Raw genomic sequence first — 18,347 nt, 5'->3', positions numbered from 1 at the left:
CCTGCGCCCTCAGCCTCCTCACTGACTTAATCAGAGTTGTTGGCTGTTTGTTGTGATCGCTGGAAGGCATCAAAGAATCGCAGAAAAATAATACTAATAATAATAAATCATGGAAGATGAGAGCAGGAAGAAGATGAAGGAGAAATTTGGCCTGAGGCAGGACATCTTGAAGGAGTTCCTGGCGGAATTTCTGGGGATATTTGTCCTGATAGTGAGTATTATTCCTCCCTCTGCACCTGTCATCCAGCTTAAACAGCCGCTTTAAAGCTGTCAGACATTCTGCTAATAAGATGTCAAGCCGAGTCTCTGTGGACTGACTGCTGTCCCTTAAATGTCTTTCTTAACAGATAATTGCAGGCTCTCTATTTCATGTGACAGACTGTCCTGAAGAGATCATGACAAGATGTAATAATTGCAGTGTTATAGGGCTGTTTACTCACACAAAAGGTGTTTCTTATCATTATATGGTTAAAACATAAAAACAAACAGAATTATTATATACAGTGCAGAAATATAAAATGAGCCTAAACTGTGTTGTCTTTCACTGAAGAGTTGGCTGAGTATCCCAACCTCCACCTGAAACCTTCTGAGCTTCAGCTGTCACCTCAGAGAAAAGAAAAAGTCTGCTTTAATGTCTGTGATGGCCCATCAGAGGGGTGATGCAGCTTCCACAACAACCCTTTTTATTTGTGGATGACTGCTCTCGCCTCAACACATCTTTTTCCCTCTGAATTACTCGTGCCTTTTACTTAATAAGTGGGGGATTAATTATTGTTTTGAGCTCCAGCTAAGACAAATTGTCTGTGGCAGTCAGAGGCTGTTTGTGAACAAGAGGGCTAGTGTTAATGACGAGCCTAATTGGAATGATTAAAAACAATGAGCCTTTTCTAGCTGCGCTCTTTGTGTTTTTGTTCTTGTCTGTGTCCCAGCTCTTTGGATGCGGTTCAGTGGCCCAGACGGTGCTGAGTAAAGGGGCTCTCGGGGAGCCGCTGACCATCCACATCGGCTTCACACTGGGAGTCATGATGGCCGTCTACATGGCAGGGGGAGTGTCAGGTAAGAGAGGCTCACATGTGCACCTGTTATTGGAGCTGCACCGATCAAGCGGCAACTGATCGGAATCAGACAATTTTTTATATATTCAAAAAGTGCATCCAAATTAAGAATTCCTCCCATTTTAGGTTTATAAACAGCAATCAACAGCATCTGCTTTGATGCATTTTTACGAATTTAATAAAAATTAGATAAAGGATAGGGACATACCTCTGATGCATAAATGGGCACAATGGTGATCTTGTAATCCCTTCATTTTCTGTTGAATTCAAATATCTAACCTTTACCAAAGAACTTGCATTACAATCTTTTTTCTCTTTATGTGTTGTTGTCCCTAAATAAAATGGAATAGGTAAAAATAGGAATCAGCAGTTCAGACCTCAAACAAAAATCGATGTTGGCCAGCAGAGCTTGATCGGTTCATCTATACCTGTCATTCCTTATAACTACCCATGCTTGAATGCAGGGATAGGCACCTATGAGATTCCTATGGTATGAAAATCTTAGCACAGCTTCAAGGTATTAACCACAAAATGCATGACGTGATCTAACTGGATTTATTTAAAACAGAAAACAACAATCATTTCTTCTGCAGCCAAAGTAATGCAACAAACTGATTATAACAGTATAACAATGATGTCTGTAACTTTTATCTATTGTAATTTAAATTTTTGTGCACAGATATAAACAAAGACAGTGCCATGCCATGCCAAATTGACCCTGTTAAATTTATAAAATTGCAGTGGAGCATTTCCTTCAAATGAATCATTGGTGCCAAATTGTGGTAATCATTTTCTCAGCCAGCTGACCAGAAATGCACAACACCACCTGGGGAAGAGGGGCAGTACTGCTTTACTCTGAACCATACAGCTGCAGAAAACTCAGGTTGCTGCAACCATTTTTTTGCATTTCTGATGTAAAGTTTTGTTGCTTTGTAACTGTTGTTTTTTATTTTGCTGTACCATTATACTGGTAACCAGCCTAAGCCGACTCACAAGTTTCAAAACAAAATATTTTTTCAGTATCATTAGGAAGCAATTGATCAGTCCATCACATCTGTAGTGTTGCAAGTGACTTATCTTTAAGTTTACAATGACAGAAACAGGAAAAAATATAATCTGTTAATTTGGATAGGTATTAAGCACTGTACTTTTAAAGAAAACAGTTAGCACCTCATTAGGATTGTTTGTTAATTCATACAATATTCTGCACCATGGTATTTATAGCCTAATCTGCAATGCAGGACCCAAATAAGCATATACCCAAGTATTAATATCAGACAGGTTAAAATATAATACGGCAACCTAGAAAGACATAAATTAATTATGTCTTTCTGTCTTAGGTAATAAGTTCACATTTCAGTTTTCAAGATTTGTTGATGAGAAGACATGCTTAATATTTTGGCGTTAAAAGCATTCTATAAAAAGCATCAATAAACTTTGTCAGGATACTATTGTCTCTTATCCTCAGAGCATGTAGGGCCTTTGCTGCAGACTGAAGTGTCAGATTTACATTTATAGTTAGTTTTATTCAGTCATCATGAGATATCTATCTCTATCTATCTATCTATCTATCTATCTATCTATCTATCTATCTATCTATCTATCTATCTATCTATCTATCTATCTATCTATCTATCTATCTATCTATCTATCTATCTATCTATCTATCTATCTATCTATCTATCTATCTATCTATCTATCTATCTATCTATCTATCTATCTATCTATCTATCTATCTATCTATCTATCTATCTATCTATCTATCTATCTATCTATCTATCTATCTATCTATCTATCTAACTATCTATCTATCTATCTATCTATCTATCTATCTATCTATCTATCTATCTATCTATCTATCTATCTATCTATCTATCTATCTATCTATCTATCTATCTATCTATCTATCTATCTATCTATCTATCTATCTATCTATCTATCTATCTATCTATCTATCTATCTATCTATCTATCTATCTAATGAAGTACTAGTTGCTGAAAAATGTGAATCACTAAGAAGCAGAGTTTACATGGACTACAAATGTATTTGTAGTTAAGGGGGAATAATAGAAAAAATGATATATTTTTTAAAATGTGTCTTTTATAGGGTCAAAAAGTAAAAAAACATATATAATAAAATGAACTAATATCGTAGGATGAAAATGTTGTGTGTCTATTGTGATACTAGATATACAAACATATTTTATGGGTCAGTGCATATATATTTTTTAGAGTTTTTCTTTTTCATGGGTACTTTCAATACCAGAATCAACATTACCTTTACAACCAACTTAGAAAAAAAAGTACATGATTATTATTATTGTAAGTAGCCAGTCTAACAACATGAATATTTAGATAGATATTTGGTCAAAAGTATCTTTTAAACAGATGTTCTCGCTAGTATTTCTTGTATTTGTATCTGCTGAACAACATAACAGTAATGATAACTATTAGGTCTTATTATAAGAGGAAAAGTCTTAATAATTTCTACAGAAACTACAAAAAAAACTCTTTGAGAAAAATATACATTTCTGACATGGAAATGTGTCTCTCTTCAGAGAAAATCTTCAGATTAACAAAAGATAAAACCTTTAATCAGTGTCAAAGATGAATGTTGTAATTATTCTAAAATCGCTTCCCTATTAAAAGGAGTTTGAAGACTTCAGAAGAATAGCAGAACAGCCCAAGGACAGAGAGGTTAATATATGGAAAGCTGTTGCTGCATGACTGGGCCATTCAGTCCCGGGGTCCACAGCTCAGTGGGAAGCTTCTGTCCAACGACATCTCTGAAGATGATCATAGGTATTGGACTAATGAGCTTTACAGGGGCATGGGTCTGTGGAGATGAGGGGGGTCAGGTGTGACAAGCCTGGCTTTCTGGGCTTCCCTGGCAGAGCGGCCCCACGGGACAAGAAAACACAATTGTTTTCACTTTGTAGTCCGAAGATTTTAGATGACAGTGTACCATAAGTGTGACACATCATGGTCACTCTAATGACCTGCAGTCTACGTGTGCCTTAAGCAGATTCAGGCAGATTATGTCAGATGCAATTCAGACAGGCAGGGCTGGCTGGTTGTCGTGGTCAGTGTTTGTGAACAGGATGGGGAGATTAACAATGGGCGCATGGCTGATACCCCCCAGTGGTGTTACCCCATCGAGGTCAAAGCCAAGATCCCAGAGTGTTAAATAAATGACCCCACACTTGGCAACAATTGGCTGGAATGTGCTCAACACTTCACTTCAGGACAAAATATGGGAAAACAAATCCGAGGGAGCACAAACCAAGAAATGGGAGAATGTTGGATGAATGAAAGAGGTTTGGTGATGGTTGCATGAAGGTGGTTCCACAAGTCATTAGATCATGGGGTATTCTTAGTTTTTCCACCCAAAGATTTTCCATTTTAGCTTTATATTTGTTTATGTCACTTTGAAGACAGTAATATGCGGTCTCGTACCCTGGAAGTTAGATTTTGATCATGTACCATGATCATCTTTCACTGTAGCAAAGTGTCTTCGAGTCATTTTTAGAGCAAAACTGAAAAATGTTTGTTTGAGGACTTTTTTTTTTTGACACAATCACGTTGATACTAAATGTTTTGAAGTGTGAGATATGTCGGAGTAAAAATGTATAAATGCTTTTAAAAATCTTTTCATTTTTTGCTCTGTCACTTTTGTTTCCATGATTCTGTCAAGTTGCTCAATGTTACTTTGCTAATTTTTTCAGGAGCCCATGTGAACCCAGCTGTCTCTTTGGCCATGGTGATTCTGGGGAAGCTACCTCTGAAGAAGTTCCCCGTGTATGTGGTGGCACAGTTCCTTGGAGCATTTGTTGGTTCCGGTGCTGTCTTTGGGTTGTATTACGGTGAGTTTAAATGTAGAATATGTGACGAAGCAAAGAGCAAAAACACATCCCATGTTATTGGTCAGTTTATACCTCTAATGGTTTTGTATTATGTTTGCTGAACTGCGGTTCCCTCTCCTCAGATGCTTTGATGGAGTACACAGGTGGAAATCTTGCAGTTACTGGTGAAAATGCTACAGCCAACATATTTGCATCTTATCCTGCAAAACATCTCTCAGTGCTAAATGGGCTTGTTGACCAGGTGAAGTTCAAAACATGTTTATTTTTCTGATAGTGACCGTTTTAGAAGCATATACTTCAAAACAATTGCTAAGACAAAAAATATATTATTAAATTTGTGGTATTGTGTATTCAGTATATAAAGACACACACACACGGATAAACTTACAAGCTTAACCTATAAAAATACGCTATATTTAAAATAGTGTGCACGGTGGCGCAGTTGGTAGCACTGTTGCCTTGCAGCAAGAAGGTCCTGGGTTCAATTCCTGACCAGGGGTCTTTCTGCATGGAGTTTGCATGTTCTCCCCGTGCATGCGTGGGTTCTCACCGGGTACTCCGGCTTCCTCCCACAGTCCAAAGACATGCCTGTTAGGTTAATTGGTCACTCTAAATTGCCCTTAGGTGTATGAATGAGTGTGTGCATGGTTGTTTGTGTGTTGCCCTGCAATGGACTGGCGACCTGTCCAGGGTGTACCCTGCCTCTTGCCCATAGACTGCTGGAGAAAGGCACCAGCTCCCCTGCGACCCACTATGGAATAAGCGGTAGAAAATGACTGACTGACTGACTGCATTTCTTAATACCACAAAGATTCAGTAAGGCAAAAAATAGGAGAAATAACTAAGACAAAATATGATTTTCGAGTAAATAGTGTGAAATTTAAGTTTGTCCTACACATTCTTTGAAACTCCTGGTAAAGATGTGTGCAAATCCTAAATCCTGAATCTTCTTTTGCATAGCCTAATCCTAGAGTGAAATATTTTAGAAAAATCCAAATATGAGGACATTTCTTAAACTCACCATCCATCCATTGCCTATACCCACTTATTCTTGTAGGGTCACAGGGTGGGTGGTCTATCTCCAGGGGTCATTGGGCAAGAAGTGGGGTGCACCCTGGACAGGTTGCCAGTCAAAGTTAAACTCAGATATGTAATGTATTTTTATTATTTATTTCTGTTGGGTTTTCTGCTGATTTTCTCAGAAAATAATTTTACATAAGGCCAAAAAATATATATTTTATTACAGAAGTGTCAGCTTACTGAAAAGTATGTCTATGTACTGTACGCTAAATGGGGTTTATCTACAGTTTTTGGGATGTACTTACTTCTTAAAACCTTACAAAAGATCAGATCATTTGCAGGTAAAAATCCTAGAATTGGCACAGGGTGTACTTTCCTTATTATGCCTGTGTATTATTAAACCCTTTAAACCTTTATTTTACAGACATGAGTGCAAAAAAAAAGGTTTAAGTATTTTCACTCAACATGTTTCTCCTGCTGTTACAGATGCCAGTTTAATTTTTAAATAAAGGTTCCTTAAAATTAGACACAAAAATAATTTATTTTGTGCTTATATGAATAAAGTTTTGTATTTACCAAATTAAAGTTTAAATTTTTTTCCGAAATTGGCGCTTGTGAAATTTGGCTTTATTAGAGGGAAAAAATAGGAGTCTGATGTAAGGAGATTTATAATTTGATTTTACAAATATTGTTTGAATCTTATTTGAATTGTTAGCTTTAAACAGCTTTTATGTTTAACAATATGCCATTGATGCAGCTGGGATAACAAAGTATATATACAGACATATGGGGTGGCAAAGTTAAGCTGTTTTATGCAGCGTGAAACAGGAATAGAGACCCCATAATAGGCTTAGAGAAACGTAGGGCGGAGGTCACTGCAGCAGATAAGAGGACTCAAAAACAGCCTCTCGAAAAGCAAATTCAACAAGTAAAGCAAACTCAAAGGGTGGTTTGAGGGAGTATCCTGCACCGAAGCCAATGCCAGTGCCCTTGTCGGCCATTTCAAAGAAGATCAAAAGATCCAAAACAAATTCATTGTCTTCTTTCTTTACCAATGTTTCCCTACAGCTCAGAACAATGTTTTAATTATCTGATGATTCTGCTTTGCAAGGTTATTGCAACCGGCGCTCTAATTCTGTGCATACTGGCCATCACTGACAGAAAGAACATCGGCGCCCCAAAAGGCATGGAGCCGCTGTGCATTGGCCTGATCATCATGGCTATTGGAGTCTCCATGGGTCTGAACTGTGGCTATCCCATAAACCCCGCACGAGACCTTGGCCCACGGTTCTTCACCGCCGTGGCTGGGTGGGGCATGGAGGTGTTTAGGTAATTACAGTCATAATTACACTGTTTTTTTACTGTGTGCAGTCCTTGGATCATGAAAATCTCCTGTTTGTCCTTCAATATGAACAGCAGCACTTCAAGCACCATCTCTGTTCCTGTACAATCTGAATTAATATTTTAAACACAATGCATGTTTTAAAAATAGGGCTTTGAGTTTTGCGCTAACAGGAACAGTTTTCCCCACATATAAATATAAAATATTTAAAAGCTCATTACCAAAATAGAACCACTGTATGTTCCTTAGCCTCAAATATCAAAGCTGCATAAAACCATTTTTGTCTTTATTTATGGTTATGAAGATTATTATAATATAAACTCCGAAAAATACATTGCACAGTTGTAATTTCATTGCAGTTGAATTTCAGAGATTTGTTTCCAACACTGTGATGAAGTTTTGTACATGAGCACCACAATGAAGCAATGATTTCTGTTTCAGAAGCTCTGTGACTGAAGATGCACCTAAACAAGCAAACATCAGTGCTGTCAGCTATACAGCCATCATAGTTTCAATGATTTGTACTAGAGTCTATGACTCTGCCACCTTTTTTATATAAAAACATGTGGTCATCCCTATATGTCTACAAATAAAACCCAAAAATCAACTGAAATAGTACTACCTTCATTCATCAACATATTCCTAAACCCTCACTGCTTTCTTTATAGATTGTCTTAAATTTGACGATTGTTAATATTTTAAATCACAACCCAGACCATCACATAATTTTCTGTATTTATTGAAATTCACATCCACCTTACTGCTTCATGGTTGGTTTAATTGTTTATTGAGTGGATGGAGACATCCATGCCTCCACTGTCTATACCCACTTATCCTTGCGGGGTGGCAGCAGTCATTTGGTGAACGATGGGATACACCATGGAAAGGTCACCAGTCCATCACACAATCATTCAGACATACTCTAAACCAATTAACAGTCATGTTTCTGGAGTGATGGAGGAATCCAGATTCAAACCCAAGACCTTCTAGTGGCCACTGTGATTTTATGATAGAAACATAAAAATCATTATAATTTTTTTTACATGTTTCTTCTTTTTTTTATCAGTTTGTGACATGTTGGAGACAGTAATGATTGAGGTTCGATTTGGCTTAGGATTTTTCAATTGAAACATGTACTTTATTTTTTACCATGACTCTAGGAACTCAAAAAGTTTAGATAATTTTATTTTCAGATTTGTTTCTCTTTTCACTGTGACCTAAGTTTCACTGTGATACAGTTGAAAAAGACTGATCAATAACATTTTGAGAAGATACAGACTATTACTCTTAACATTTTCCTACTTTTTTATTTCATTTTTGGATTTTTGTCTTTTTAGTTGTTTTAACAACATTTATTAATCAGCCCCCCTACTGCCGCCTGACAAAAACACATCAGTGGATGGAAACATGCCTTACCCATGTTTATCAACTGAAAAGATTTATAATTGTGAATCAAATACATGAAACAAGTCTGATAATATAGTGAAACAAAATTCAGATGCTGTCAATCAGTTGTCATGATGTTGACTCACAGTAAGTTGGAAGCATTATCTTCATGGCTGACTGCTCACCTGGTACGTACCCTTGAAGCCCAAGCCGTGATAGAGGTTTTTCTTTTTGGCAGCAGTGACAGGACACAATGACTTATGACCTTTGGTTGTTTGTAACAATATCTGGTCGATTATGAATAAAAAGATTTATTAAATTCAATTCAGTTTTATTTATATAGCGCCAATTCATCACATGTCATCTCAAGGCACTTCACAAAGGGTTTGGAATGGTATAGGGTTGTTGGGGAGGTTAGAATAAACTACTGAGTGTTAGAGTTTTGCCATTTTAGAATGGGCTATGTGTAGGGGTACTAAGTAAAATAAACTGATAAAATTTGTTCATCTAGAGCCCACTGGTGGCCATTGTTATACTAAAAACCACAAGGATTGGGGGTACCTCTCTCTGTCAGACTGATTATAACCATTGGAAAAGAGAAGGGGTCGCACAGGTAGCAGAAATGGAGGGTGTGTTTGCACCTCAACCATAACTGAGCCGGATTAGGCTAAACCTGACTCCCCCTTACTCCATCCAACAGGGAGGGAGGAAAGCGGAGGTAAAAATAATTGGAGGGCGATGTTTCCTGTTACATTGTGTGAAGGTGGGTAACTTAAAAATGGGCTAAGTCAATTCAATCGAATCATACAAATTTCAACTGAGGTTCATACATTCCAATTAATCCTAATCATTGAACAGTGCAGTCAGATTCAGTTATTTATTGAAATTGGTTAAAAAGTTTTTCTATCTAAGGAAACCCAGCAGATTACATCAAGTCAGTGACTTGCAGCATTCACTCCTCCTGGATGAGCATGTAGAGACAGTGAACAGTCACTGGCGTTGACTTTGTAGCAATCCCTCATACTGAGCATGCATGTAGTGACAGTGGAGAGGAAAAACTCCCTTTTAACAGGACAAAACTTCCAGCAGTACCAGAACCAGGCTCAGTGTGAGCTACCATCTGCCACGACCGACTGGGGGTTTGAAAGAACAAAAATTAATCACATAACATCCAGAACATCAAGTGAAAACCAAGAGTCAAACATCTACTTCAAAATATTACTTATATAGAGTACGTAAAATCTAAATACTGGATGATCTCAAGGCACTTTACTGTACAAATTATTAATATCCAATTATAAAGACTGCAATGGATTCCAAATAACTACTAAAATTCAAACATAGTTTCCTTTATAACAATAATAATATTGATTTATAATATTCCATTTAGTGTCATCTGATTGTGTGAATATTGTGACAGAGAGGTTGGTTGGAAATGAGAACAGAGCTGTTTGGCTGCATTTATAAACTGATTAGTTCACAGCAGCAGACATTGTGTACAATAGTTGTACAGGATATAACAAGAAAGACGAGCAAAGCAAAACCCTAGATTTAAATTATCTGAACAGATTGCCTCCGTTTTCTCTGAAATGTTCTTTAAAGACATTGCTTTGTGGTTCTGTAAAAAAAAGCTTAATTTTTCTTCTTTTCACATTTTTCCGTTCTATCCCCTTTTTTGCCTACAAATGAAAAAGAAAAATCTAAAAAATATTAAATATTTAAGATATTATATTTAATACTTATAAAAAGATAGAAGGAAAAAAAACACTGCTGGGTTTTTTAGTCCTAGTTTCCGTGAACAGATTCTCACCCCAGGCATTATGATTTAGGTTTTGATCAAACCAAAATGGTGCGATCAATAGAATGATGGGACACATTCCTCTGGTCGCCCGTGTCAGGTTCGGTGTTTTGATCATTGGTAAATACATGCTGTTTGTGCCTTTGCCCTCTGTGGCCGTCATCCTTGACCCCACTCTGAACCAATCTTTTTAACCCCTGCCCCTGAAAGCGTCTGTGCATGTCACTGCTTAAATGCATTGAGAATGGTTGTTATGGTTGTCAAACTAAGAACAAAACACTTCTTGGGAAATAAAGGTGCATTTTGAGAGTCCATACCAGTGCAGTCTTAAATTAGAAGGTTGCTCAGTAAATCTAAAGATGTGTAAAAGCAGTTTTCTTAGACTTAAAGTGGGAGATATCGCTCCTGATGTGGGTCCTTTAACGATCGCTTGATTTAAATATACAAAATGTTTGGTTTTATGTATTTATTTATAGGAGGTAATTTCTGATAAGATCATTTCTGTAAATTGTGTTTTCAGCATGTGCACATGAAATAGTTGTGACCTAAAGAGAGTCCATCTCCTGAGCAGATCACCTTAGATTCAGGTCTATAATCCAGACGTCTTCCTCCTCCATTTTCCTGACTGCCCAATCAGAGACACAGACAACTGTTTACATTTCTTCATCAATCCTTTTACCTCCGTTAAAGACTAACACAAGGACACTGACCTGCCAAACTCTCTAATCTCCCGCAGGCTCAATGAACGAGCTTAAAGGGAATCAGAATAAGAATGACACATGTCCAACAAGCAGAGCTCCTCCAGACTACTGTGTAGTCCTGAGGAGTGGTTAATGGCTAACTAGTTATACCAGGCTGACTGAACAATGTGCTTTCCTTTTAATGAGGCATTATATTATTGTATTTTTCTTTGGAAAGTGGAAGATAAATTAGTAGGGAAGGATATATCCAAAGAGGCTGGATCTTAAGTCAATTTAACTTAACTGTTGGCTGATTTATGCCAAAAATTAAAACTTTGTTACCCCAACGCAAATCTTAGTTCGAAAGCATGACCTTCCATCTAAACAAGGTGTAAAAGCAGTTGACGAGTGAAAGCTGTCTATAAATTAAGGTGTCTTACTAGGGTCAAAAAGTTGGTGGGGTTTGTCCAGTTGGGTAACCAAGCCTGGCTTTCAATGTCTTTGCTCAGGGTAAATTTGGAAAGAACAAATGTTTCAAAAAAGTACAATTTTAACATGTATCTGAGCTGTACAGTGAATTAGACAAGTATTCATCTCCCTTTAACTTTTCACATTTCCCATTTTGAAACATATAGTTTACTGAGCTTTCATATGATAGACCAATACTTGCGATGAAGCAGAACAAGGAAAAGGGTACTTGGTTATATTTTTTCCCCCCAAATAAAATCTGAAAGGTGCATTTGTATTTTGCCCATTTATTCTTATACCCTCAAATAATGTCCTATGCCCTCAAAAGTTACCTTATTAGTAAATCAAGCCCACCAGTATGAGGTGACTGTGGCTCAGTAGGAAGAGTAGTCGACTTGCAATCCGAAAGTTGTGGGGTTGATTCCAGCTTCCTCCTGCCATATGTTGATGTGCCCCTGGGCAAGGCACTTAACCTCAAGTTGCCTACTGATCTGCGTATCGGTGTATGAATATGTGAGTGTTAGTGAGTGCGATTGGGTAAATGTGGCTCTAGTGTAAAGCGCTTTGAGTGGTCTGTATGACTGGAAAAGTGCTATATAAGTTCAGTCCATTTACCATTTATATTTAACCTCCTTGTCAATTAAACTGTTCTATTAATGTCCGATGTTTGTTAGAGAACATTAGACAACAAACAGAATCATGAGGACAAAGTATCACAGCCCACAGGCCAGGGATGAAGTTGTGGAGAAGTTCAAAACAGGGTTAGGTAAAACATTACCCCAAGTTTTAAACAGCTCAAACTGCACTGTTCAATCCATCATCTAAAATGGAAAGAGAGTGGTACCAATGCAAACCTACCAAGACATTGGTAGCCATCTGAAATTACAGGAGAGCATTATTAGAGAAGCAGCCAAGCAGAACACTATAAGAAGTCTAATTTTTCACAAGCAATGTAGGAAAAACAGCAGACATGTGGAGGAGGATTCTCTGGTCAGACACAACCAGAATTAAACATTTTGTCCTAAATACAAAATAATGTGTGTGGCATAAAACGAACACTGCACATTGCAATTTACATACCAGTCCCACAGTAAATCCTGTGGGTGGCAGCATCATGCTGTGGAGATGGGGCTTCTTCAGCAGGGATAAGGAAGCTGGTCTGATTTGATTGGAAAATGGATGGATGAAAAATACCATCTTAGAAGAAGGTCAACTTCCATCAGGACAACAAGAATCAACAGTCAGGGTTATGATAGACTGGTTTAGAACACATTCCAACAAAGCTGGGACAGTGGCATGTTTACCCCAGTGTTACATCATCTTTCATTTTAACAACACCCAATAAGCTTTTGGAAAATTTTCAATGGGAGACAGGTCTTGACTGCAGGCAAGCCAGTCTAGTACCCGCCCTCAGTTACTACGAAGACACGCTGTTGTAACACATGCAGAATGTGGTTTGCCATTGTCTTTCTGAAATAGACGTTGAAAAAGACGTTGCTTGGACGGCAGCATACGTTGCTCTGTATGTACCTTTCAGCATCAATGGTGCCTTTACAGATATGCCAGTTCTAACACCCCCCATACCATCACAGATGCTGGCTTTTGAATTTTGTGCTCATAACGTTTCCAGAGATTGATTAATTTTTCCTGTTACAGGCTGTGTCCCATTGTGTTTTAAACAATGGGACACAGTTCAGCCTCTTCTTAAAAAACACTATCTGGACACATCTATTCTGGCTAACTGCAGGCCAATTTCCTATCAAAATCCTAGAGAAAGTGGTTTATTTACAGTTGCAGCCCTACCTTGATCTTAGTGAAATTTCTGAAACATGTCAATCTTGTTTTAAAGTACTAATCACCACTGAGACTGTACTCTTAAGGGTTTTTAATTATGTTCTTTTAATTCTGGATTCTGGTGGCTCTGCTGCCCTCTTGTTGGTGTACCTGACAGCAACCTTTGACGCGGTCGACCATGATATCCTATCACAGCTGGAATCATGTGCTGGCCTTAAAGGGTCTGTTCTTCAGTGGTTTCGGCCCTAATTATTTTGAGGGACTTTTTTTCTGCTCAAAAATAGCCCCCCTTAGTTATGGTGTGCTTCAAGGCTCAATTTTGGGTCTAGGCTTGTTTGCACTGTATATGTTGCCCCTGGGCTCGGTTTTTTATGGCATAACCTTACATTTCAATGTTTTGCAGATAACTTGCTGATTTGTTTGCCTTCAAAAGCAGGAACACACTCATTTCAGCTTTTATTGTGTTACCTTGAAGATGTTAAACAGTGGATGTTCTTACATTGTTTTTTTATTAAATGACAACAAAACAGAAATTGTCATTTTGGCAACTATTTTAGTCAAGATATTGATAGTGCTCTCGCCCTTCATCCTCTTATTGCATTGAATTCTATACATATGTTTAAATGGAAGTGATTTGAACACTTTAGTTTAATGATTCAGAGGGTTGAACCAATACTTTTGATAATGTAGTGTATAGCCTGCTATTTGTCAGTGTTTAGTTTGATTGCTTTTTTTCATTTGACAACGTTTTCCATTTGGCAACTGTTTGTGCAAGGGAGTTTACAAAATGCTAAACATTTTGAAAGTTAGTATTTTTAGGATAATAAGACAGTATAGCATAGTATAGAAAAAGATAATTAAATTATGAATAGTTGTAATTATTCATCCTATCATGTCCTGTGTGCAGAGCGGGAGGCTGCTGGTGGTGGATCCCTGTGGCAGGACCCATGGTGGGTGGAGCGGTTGGAGCTGGGATTTACTTTCTCTTCATTGACTTGCACCAACCCGAGCCTCAGAAACAGGAGGACAACAATTTTCAGGACAAATATGAAATCATTACTATGACTTAAGTTTTAAAATCAGGGAATCAAAGTAGAAAAACTTTAAATGAGTTAACAAAAGCAGTAAATAAATATATTTTCTATAAAGTCATTTGTATAAACGTCCGATCCCAGTCAGACCTGTCTCTCTTTAATGACAAAGTGATGCATATTCCAGGTTTTTCATCAAAATCTTCTGGCAGGACTTTTTATAATCAGATGAACAGTAGCTTTGCAACATCTTCAAGTTGCTCCAGTATTTTTAAAATACAGGCAAAAAGTTAACACTAGATTTAGAATTGAAATGTGAACATTTATTGTAGAAATACAGCTCTTAGCATTTTTATTTCTTGTACTTTTTTGGAGGAGTGACGTTCGTCTTTTTTACTGTCTTTTGCATGCTTGTAAAAATGTGCTTGTTTTATTGCTGTATTTGGTTTAAAATGTTGCAGCTTTTATAGTATCTACACAGACAATCCAGCCTTAAATAATTTAGATGGTATTCATTTTTAACATTTTCTCATTAAGTTACTTTATAATACCAGGGTAGATTTCTGTTTTCAGGAAACTATTGAATTCAACTATTCTATGCCTATACTGTGTGGCACATTGATTTTACAGCAGACCAGTGTTTATGTGATACACAAAACGCTTGTTTGGCAGCATTTATTTTTTTTTTATATAGGTCTTAAATCGATTATGCAGATCACCAGTTAGATGTTCTTTCCCAAAATACATTAAACACTTCCGTATTTAATCTGTTAAGTTTAAAGATAATGGTGTGAATGTTTGAATTTATTGCAAAGGGAAATGACTAAAAATGTGTTTTTTTGTTTGCTTTTTTCTTAAATGGGAGGACACGTTGAAATGTTGAGGTCTCTTAAGTATTTTTAATATACAGTAGTCCTGCATATTGTGCATTTACCTGAGTTAAACATTTGTAAAAAATTACATTCTTCACTGTATCTTTGCATGATTTGAACTTTGTTGTAGATAACTTATTTGGACCATGTGGAAGTTTCATTGTCATGTTTTAAAAACACATTAATTATTAGGTGTAGAAAAAAATAAGTGGTACGGTTTTGCTGTGAAACACAAATGTGGGGCACGTTAACAGAAGTATGTTTTGTAGATCTGTGCAAATAAAAACGTATTTTTTCACCTAAATGGTTTTTTGTTATCTTTTATTTTAAATCTGAAAATAAAATATATCCATATGCTTAAAGCCATTCTGGAAGCACAACCAAATGAGATGAGGTTGTGCAAATGTAGTCATACAAGTTCCCATCAGTATATGCAATCATTTATCTTTTTGCAGAGTGTATGCATTACTTCTACAAATAAAATGTTTCATAACCATCAGTCTGCAGAAGCAGCAAAAGTAGCAGAGCGGCTTGGAAAGCTAAGACAGGGTGGAAAACATTTACATTACTGTTTATTGCGCAACCATTAAGTCTGATTCCATATTAATCTTTTTTTTTAAAGATATTTTTTCAGCACTAGTGGCCTTTATTTTTTCTATTTGTGACAGTAGGTAGACAGGAAAGAGGGGTAGACATTCGGTAAATGTCACCAGGTCCGGGACTTGAACCTGGGACAGCCACCATTTGAGGACTGTAGCCTCTGTATATGGTCACGTGCTTAACCCCTACACCATCAGCGCCGCACCCTGATTCCATATTAATCTTTTACTGTATCTTCTAGGCAGCTTTGATGCTAGATATATGGCTAGACGTCTGTTAAGTTTTTACCTAAAACCTAATAATGCTAATCATCCTTAATCAACCTAATCATCTTTGTTATGCTTTATATTTAGAACAAGCTTCAAACTACCATTAACGCTTGGATGTTCCCATTAGAAACAGTTTCAGATGAATGAATCTAGTCAGTTTTTTTTATTCCTACCTAAGCCTTCATCTCCCTAGAGAAGCAGATGTTGTTTCCGAATGCATCCTTCCTGGTTATGGCTTAAATAAAAAATATAAAGAGAGAAGACTTATGTAACTTCATGGAGAATGGATGAAGGTGGTTTGTGGTTCAGCAGTGTTCTTCCTTAGAGACCATCCTTTCATGATCCTGCAGGAAGTGTCAGAAGTATGTATTTCTACATTCATGTTAACATTAGTTCCCTCTCATTCTCAATCTAATTTGTAATTTAACTGTCAGCTGCATATGCATTGCAGTTTAACATAGTTGCATGCTGCTAATACTGGTAAATGTACGCTAACTCTGGTCTGCCTACATAAACTACTTGGAAAAAATAAGGTCATCTGATTCTCTTTAAACAGAGGATTTTGGAGCACTGTTTTGCTGCAAAGAACGGATGACATTCACTGAAGATTTTTGTAAACTGATTTATGTCTGAACTTGGACTATGCCACCCTAGCAGATTTACTGTTTGTGCTTTGATCTGAATCTGTGTCTGCATTGATTTGAATTGCAGCTCTCGCTGCATGTTATGGGTCATTGTCCTGCTGAGGAATGAACCCAGGTTAAAGTTTTTTCCAGCCTTTAACAGGTTTTCCTGAATTGTATTTAGCCCAATCAACCTTACCATCGACTCTGATGAGCCTTTCTGTTCCCTGTTCAAAAAAGCAGCCCCACAGTATGATGTTGCCACCACCATGCTTTACCACAGGAATTGAATGTTCAGGCTGATTTGCCATGTTAATTTTGCTCCATAAATAGTAGTTTTATATATCCGTGTAGGAGGATCACTTTCTGGACTTCAGTGGTGATTTTAGATGACGGGGTTTGCTCTTTAGGTGTGATTGGCATGAACTTGAATAACAACAACAACAACAAAATGGCACATGGCACTCTCTTCTTAAAAAAATGTTAAAATGCCTTTATTGACAAGCCAATGATTAAACGACAAAACAAGCACAAACATGGAGTGAAACAAAATGAATCGCAAGTTGTTTTAAAGAGGTGGTCCCTTAGTATGAACTCCACCTGTAGACAGTCCTCTACCAACAGGACTCCTCTTGTAAACATCTAACATCTGGGTATCCAACTACATAGCATTTTGCAACAAAAAGAGTCATTGGTAGGCCAATTCTTTAATTTTGCCTCACTTGACCAGAGCTCATTCTTCCACGCTTGCTGTGTCGTATTCATGGCTAGTGGGAAATTTCGAAATAAACTTTTTTTATGGCTTTCTATCAGTTGAAAACATCCTTCAGGATGTTTTTAGTATTTTTGAGTTGAGTGCTGTTCAGGCGCCTGCAGGAGAAGCAGAGTTGCATCTGTGTGCAGTTAGGTCCACTTGACCACTGTGTGATCATTAACCCTGTCTGTGTACTGAACCTGCTCACTGCGTTGACCTCAGTGAGGCTGATACCTGAAATCAGTCCAGTTAACAGGTCGTTTATTCACTGTTCTAAAAAACCAACAACAAAGTTGGTCACCACTTTAATTCCAAGGAAATATGCAGTTTTACAAACTGAAACTGCATATTAAGAATAAACACGTGTCTGTTTAGGACCTAACATTTGAGATGACAACAAACAGGACAACAAGTCAAAGTCCTGCTTGTTTTCTTACCCATGCTGGATGTGCTGAAGCAACAATGTTGCTTCATTGCCTAGGGACTCTCAACTTTGTGATTACTTTTAGCCTGAACCAGGTACATAGAGTGCTACATTTAGCTGTTTAAACATGTGATGCAACATTGTGGGAGAATTCCACTTTAGCTCCCTTAAATTCACCCTCTTGTCTTTGAACCAAATATCAAGTGTTTCATCTTGGTAGGCAGTTCAGCTCATACAGAGGAGCTTATCCAATACTGATAGGTGGGCTTGGAGAGGGTCTACAACAAAAAGAGTCATTGGTTTCAGCCATTCCTTTCCTGCCCATACCTTCACTCTTTCACAATGTGCTGAATGTACATAGTGAGGCCT

General features: G+C 37.4%; 1 protein-coding gene across 1 annotated transcript; it reads left to right on the top strand.

The window, feature by feature from the left end:
- On the top strand, window positions 1-15,612 carry aqp9b (aquaporin 9b). Its single transcript, XM_047362467.1, has 6 exons — window positions 1-211; window positions 930-1,056; window positions 4,780-4,917; window positions 5,040-5,158; window positions 7,049-7,266; window positions 14,313-15,612. The coding sequence occupies exons 1-6, from the start codon at window positions 110-112 to the stop codon at window positions 14,473-14,475; spliced, it is 867 nt and encodes a 288-aa protein (XP_047218423.1). The 5' UTR covers window positions 1-109; the 3' UTR covers window positions 14,476-15,612.
- Window positions 15,613-18,347: the final 2,735 nt, after the last annotated feature.

Source organism: Girardinichthys multiradiatus, chromosome 4, assembly GCF_021462225.1.
Source record: "Girardinichthys multiradiatus isolate DD_20200921_A chromosome 4, DD_fGirMul_XY1, whole genome shotgun sequence".
Taxonomy (NCBI): domain Eukaryota; kingdom Metazoa; phylum Chordata; class Actinopteri; order Cyprinodontiformes; family Goodeidae; genus Girardinichthys; species Girardinichthys multiradiatus.
This window is presented reverse-complemented; position numbering and strand designations above follow the sequence as displayed.

What these genes read in the sequence shown, in the direction of transcription:
- aqp9b (XM_047362467.1), top strand. Translation starts at nt 110, where the DNA reads ATGGAAGATGAGAGCAGGAAGAAGATGAAGGAGAAATTTGGCCTGAGG. An exon ending in CATGGCAGGGGGAGTGTCAG is followed by an intron (nt 1,057 to 4,779) that starts GTAAGAGAGGCT and finishes TAATTTTTTCAG; the next exon opens with GAGCCCATGTGAACCCAGCT. An exon ending in TAAATGGGCTTGTTGACCAG is followed by an intron (nt 5,159 to 7,048) that starts GTGAAGTTCAAA and finishes CTGCTTTGCAAG; the next exon opens with GTTATTGCAACCGGCGCTCT.